Source organism: Alligator mississippiensis, chromosome 7 (genome assembly GCF_030867095.1).
Source record: "Alligator mississippiensis isolate rAllMis1 chromosome 7, rAllMis1, whole genome shotgun sequence".
Classification (NCBI taxonomy): Eukaryota; Metazoa; Chordata; order Crocodylia; family Alligatoridae; genus Alligator; species Alligator mississippiensis.
In genome coordinates this window covers 68,215,557-68,221,556 of record NC_081830.1, presented here as the reverse complement: position 1 = coordinate 68,221,556, position 6,000 = coordinate 68,215,557, and the positions used below count along the sequence as shown (strand labels likewise).

Below are 6,000 nucleotides of genomic sequence, written 5' to 3'. Positions count from 1 at the left end.
TTTGCCACCCACCTGACTGTGTAATCATCTACATCACAGCCTGTCAGTTTATTTACGAGAACAGAATGAGATACCATATTGAATGCTTTCTTAAAGTCTGGGTAGATGACATCTACCTCGACTCCTGCGTCTAAGCATTTTGTGATCTAGTCATAAAAAGAAACAAGGTTAGTCAGGCAGGATCTATCTGCAATGAATCTGGGCTGATTTCTTTTCAGCATTATTTCCCCTGCTGGGCTCCCACAAATGTGATCCTTAATGATTTTTTCCAGAGTTTTCCCAAGGATAGAGGTGAGACTAACTGGCCTATAGTTTCTTGGTTCTTCCCTCCTCCTCTTCTTGAAAATAGGGATCACCTTGGCCCTTTTCCAGTCCTCTGGGACCTGACCGGAGGACCATGAGTGCTTGAACAGCTATGACAGCAGCTCTGCTATGACACTGGCCAATTCCTTCAGCACCCTGGATGAAGTTCATTGGGCCGGCTGATTTGAACACCCCCTCCAGCCCCTCCAAGTGCCCCTTCACTAAGTCTGCGCTAACAGTTGGTGGGCTGGTGTCCCTCCTGTGTCTATCTATGATCCAGTTGGGAGATTGATCCAGTTGGGAGATTTGTCTTGGTCTGTGTCTTATGATGCTATTGTTTCTTGTTATTTGATTCCCCCTCTTAAAGCCCTATCTTCTGGAGTCATGTAATTATATGAGATTTTTCATTTTTTATGTGATAAAGGAGTAAGTTTCTTGCTGGGTTTTTTTTCTCTTTTTTTAGTTTCTAGCCCTTGTAATTAAAGAAAAACTTGCAGATGGAAGCCCTGGAAGCCCCAAAATGGGGCAAATGAAAAGCACCCACATTTTGTTATTTCTAAACCAATATAGCTCATTATTTTTTGTATACACAGGATTGAAAGTACTCAGGATGACATATATTTTTACATTATCCTTGACAAGTGAGGTCAGGTGATGAGCTCACAAATCTTTAGGGTCTCTCTGAGAACATAGACTCATAGGGCTAGAAGGGACCCCAAAGGATCATCGGGTCCAGCCCCCTGCATGAGCAGGAAAGACATCTGGGGTCAGACGACCCCAGCCAGGTAACCGTCCAGTCTTCTCTTGAAGACCTCTAGGGTAAATGATTGCACCATCTTTGGGGGGAGCTTGTTCCATAGTGTGGACACCCTAGTTGTAAAGAAGTTTTTCCTAATGTTCAGGATGAAACTATCTTCCAGGAGTTTGTGACCGTTGTTTCTAGTTTTCCCCCAGGGTGCCCTGGTGAACAGTTGTTCACTGAGCCCCTGATGTACACCTCTGATATAGCAGTAAGCCGCAATCAGGCCCACTCTCAGCCTTCTTTTCGTTAGGCTGAAGTGTCCAAGATCCCTCAGCTTCTCCTCGCATGACTTGTTATGCGAGTCTTTGATCATATGGGTAGCCCTTCTCTGGACCCTCTGGACATGAAACAAGAACAAATATTTTACTTAGCTTATTGAATAAACACTATTGTGCCCCAAACAGTTCAAAGTAGAACTCCATCCACTCCCATCCCATCCCTGATGACTTGCTTGAGGAAGGGGGTAGCTGGTATACCTGCCTACTTTGCAAGCACACTTGGGTGCCAGGTGTGAGAATGCTGCTCAGAAGTTTAAGGGGGAAATTTTATTTCCCCTTACTTCCCTGCATATAGGTTAAACTAGTACAGTCCTTGGGAATAAAATGTGATGATGGAACAAATTAGATAGAGCAAATTTAGGCTGGATATTCAGACTGTCTTCTTGATCCTTTGGATTTTTCAGTTTCCTAAGGGACATTGAAAACTAGCCTGGAAAAAGCACCAGAAATGTTCTGTTGGGAACAATCCTTCATTGGTTGGAAGAGAGATGGACTAGATCGGTTAGAAGGATGTTTGCTTCTCCAGCTTTTCCATGGAAAGAGACGCAAAGAGGGAACTGAATGCCTTTCTGGGTATAATCCTAGCCCAAAATCCAGTTCCTTATTCAGGTCCAGATATTTAGCACAGTGTCTGGGGGGTGGTGACAGTTGGCAACCTGGAGCAGCTAACCCGCGTCTTGGGCTGGGCAAGTCTCTGGTCAGAGGTGTCCAGGAGTGTCTGCCAGTGGCACAGAGACACGTTCTGGGGTGGTCCAAGAAGGATTTGTGTATAATCCCAGCCCAAATTCCAGTTCCTTGTTCAGGTCTATTAATTTAGCACGGTGGCTGGGGTGCTGTTAGTTGGCACCCTGGAACAGCCAAACTGCATTTTGGACTGGCCAAGTCTCTGGTCAGAGATATTCAGCAGTGTCTCCTGGTGACACAGAGATGTGTTCTGGGGTGGCCCAAGGATTTCTGGGTATAATCCCAGCCCAAAATCCAGTTCCTTATTCGGGTGCATACAGTTAGCACAGTGGCTGGGGTGCTGTCCGTTGGCAGCCTGGCACGGCTGAACTGCGCTTTGGGATGGGCACGTCTCTGGTCACAGATGTCCAGGACAGTCCCCCAGTGGCGCAGAGGTATTCTGATGGGTGGCCCAAGCAGAATTTCTAGCTATAATCCCAGCCTGAAAGCCAGTTTCTTATTCAAACCATTAGATTTAGTATAGTGGGCACGGGGACTGTTAGTTGGCAGTCTTGCATGGCCAAACCATGCTTTGGGCCAGGCGGGACTGTAGTCAGGGTTCTTTGGGGAAGTCCCATGGTGGCATCGCCATGAAATTTGGGGTGGCCCAAGAAGTATTTTGCCCCATAATCCCATCCTAATCTGACTTTTGTTTAGGGCTCTGTACTTAATGTGAGATATTATTTTACATATTAATTAGTATATATGCATAGCTAATGAATTTGTCTCTTTAGGATGTGTAATTCATTAATAACAGGTTTTTATTGGGTCTAGATTAGCTTTGAAAAAGGAACTGGGAACCGGGAATAAGGAACTCTGAATAAGGAACTGGGAATAAGGAACCAACTTTATTGGGTTTCCCTGCATTTTTAATCTAGCAAATGATAGGTGCTGCAGTCTTGAGAAACACGTGGCAGCCTGTATTATTAATTTATAGTAACTGGACTCCATGTCAGACTTTGCCAAGGCATGCAGTATGCGCAGCTTTCAGTACCTGCCAGTAGTTTCCCTTCTACTAAAAGGACTGAGCACCTAAATGGCAACAAACAAACAAGCAAGAAAGGAAGCTAAAGCCGGGGCCACTGGAAGGCTTGAAAGGCAGACGCTCTGCCAGCAGGAAGGCTCCATCCAAAGGGCTGCTTGTTATCAGAGCCGCTTGGCTGGCTCCTGGCGGGACCTGCTCTCCTCGATAACTTCCCGCTCCCAATGGGGCGAGGGGCCGGGGGGGAGCGGGCACCGGGCAGATCCCGGCTCAGCTCCTTGCTGGGTGGGACTTTGCGGGTGAGCCCAGGCCATGGGGGGCGGCTCCGCTCCTCCGAGGCATTCAGCCGCCCACTGAACTGTGCCTTCCTTGTGCCTCGGTCCCCCACCTACACGATGGGGATGGGGGCGGAGAGCGCTGCAGGCGATGCCGGGGCGGCGCCCATGCAGCCCAGGTGCCACCTGCTCGGCTCCCGCAGGCTTTGCGCGTGGCGGAGCTGAGCGCGGGGGTGTTGCCGGGGAGCGCAGAGCCCGGGCTGGCCGCCACGCGCCGCCCCGCCAGCATCCGCCCGCCCGCCGCTTTCGCGCCAGCCCGCCCCGCGCCCGCGATGAGCAGCCTGCAGCGCCCGGGGCCGCTGCAGCCCAGGTGAGCCGGGCCGGGGCGCGCGGGCACCGGGAAAAGGCGCCGTGGGCGGGCTGGGCGGGAGGCGCTTTGTCCCGGCCCCGACGCGGAGCGCTGGCGCCGCGCCGCAGGTGCCCGGGGCCTAAATGGCTGCAAACACAAAGGCGCGGGAGCCGCCGGGGGAGGGAGGCCGGGCCCCGGCCCGTAGCTCGGGACGGGACCGGGGGAGACGAGCCCGCGCAGTGATGGGGCCACCGCCCCCCCGACACAAACACAAACACAAACACGCGCATGCACGCGCGCGCACGCCCCGCCCGCGCCAGGGCGGGGTGAGGCGCTGGCCTGGGCTGCGGGGCACGTCTGTGCAGCGCGGGCAGCGGTGGGCCCCTGGGCTGGGCTGGGCTGGGCTGCGTGGTGTGGCTCCTCCAGCTCAAGGGGCAGGCAGGCAGATGGGCACCTCCGCTTGCCCCGGTGCCGCACGGGGTAGGGAGGGCACAGGCTACTGTCAGGTGTGGAGTTTATCCAACAGATGTGTCCTTAGATGGGCGTCTCTCTGCCCCAGGTGCTGCAGCACACGGGGGTACCGTGAGCTCCTTTCCAGGGTGCCTGGGGGTGCCACGCCATGTTACCGTGTTGAGTCACAAGATAGACCCAGAGATGTCGAGAGTGCTGCAGCCATCTGCCCGCTGTGGCCTGCTGGAGTTGGCAGCAGAAGGCTCGCTCTGCGGTGTTCTTATAGTCAGAAATGAGTGAACCCGAAGTGTGGACGTTTCCTGAAGCACTGCACTTGAGCCGTGTGACCGTGAGCAGCTTGGCTAGGGGGTGTCCCTGCCATGGCGGTGGCGTGTTCTGCCCAGGCGTCCAGAGCACACCCCGCCCTCCCACTTCTGGAGAAACGCTCCGACCCTCAAATGCACCAGCAGAGAGGCTCTGGGTTGTCTCCTGTAGCCATTCTTGAGACTTTGGCCTCTGGCACAGTTGAGAGCGGTTGCTAGGGATCACCCTGGAGCAACTGCACTGACAGGAACAGGCTGGTGGCAGCTTAGCTTTCTGTCCCCCGTAACACAGGACTTCACCTGCAGGATGGAGATGATCATTTCTCGCCTCACAGGCATGTTGTGAAGATAGATTTATTATTATGGGAGATGCTTAAATCAGTGATACTGCTTTTTTAATTGAATTTGTTTTTGTATCCCAAGCCAAATCAGACAAATCAATTCCAAATCCGTGAGTCATTCAAGAACTATATGTGGCCCTGCTACCAGCAAGCATCCTCCACCCCTACCTGGGACTTCAGATGCTTCCAAATCCTTCAGCAGGCATCCTACATGCAAGCCCAAACCCGGAGGCTGGGCTTTTGGATGCCCCCGAGTTTCGCTTGCCCTCAGCTATATGGCCGATCAAGCTAGGGAGAAGTCTCCCATTTCCATAAACTGGGCATATAGCCATGATCTTCCCACTGGAAGTGAAAGTGGGAGACTGTGCCTTACCTTGGTCAAGGTACTACCCCCTGTCAAGAAAGTGCTTAAATCAGTGATTCTTAGCCAGGGTGGCAGGGAACACTGGGGTGCCTTGAGATCCTTTCAAGTGTGCTGCGGGGTGCCATCACGAAGTTAGCACTGTTATGTTTACAAACATGATATATAAGATTAGCCCAGAAATGTCATTTAGAAATCCATAGTTATGGTCTTTCTGAGTTCTTTACAAAAGAAAAACTCCTCTATTATTTTTCTGTAGGCATAAAAAGAGCGGAAACCTAACAGTGGTGACATTTTTGACAGGATATCCTAAAGCCTAAAATGGTTGAGAACCACTGACTTAGATACTGAAATAGTGGGTACCATAAAAAATGCATGAAATCATATGGACACACTTAAATAGAAGACTAGTTTAGATTTAGGTGGGGAGGGTGAACATAGGAGTAAAGTTTATTTTACAGAAATTCAACCCTTTTTCTCCTGAGATAAATTACACAAACTATTTGCAGAAATAAATGAAGTTTCTGACCCAAAATGTTTACTTTTTAATGTCTTTTTTTTTTGATCTTGCAGAAAAAAAATCTTCAAAAACCATTAATATATATGTGCCTATACACATTTCTCCTCAAAATGTTAGTAAGGCTAAAAATTATATAACACTTCTATATTTCCAAAGAATATTACACATTTTCTCTTTAAAACTGGCAGGTTAATGTATAGATTTCTTCAATTTACTTATTTATATTTTAATTTATAAAAATTATTTAATTTTAGGGTTGTAGGTACACATATAAAAGCTATGACAATAAACGA

At 49.9% G+C, this 6,000-nt stretch overlaps 1 protein-coding gene across 4 annotated transcripts in view; it reads left to right on the top strand.

Annotated features, from left to right (window-relative positions):
- Positions 1-3,421: 3,421 nt before the first annotated feature.
- Positions 3,422-6,000, top strand: part of LOC102576310 (caspase recruitment domain-containing protein 8) — a 35,066-nt gene continuing 32,487 nt past the window's right edge. For 2 of the 4 annotated variants that reach the window (XM_059731088.1, XM_059731091.1), the window contains exon 1: positions 3,431-3,733. In XM_059731088.1, the coding sequence (XP_059587071.1) occupies positions 3,696-3,733 (38 nt within the window). In that variant the 5' untranslated portion in view covers positions 3,431-3,695. Of the gene's footprint in view, positions 3,734-6,000 lie in introns of all 4 variants that reach the window. The other 2 variants (XM_059731089.1, XM_059731090.1) reach the window with 2 other exon arrangements.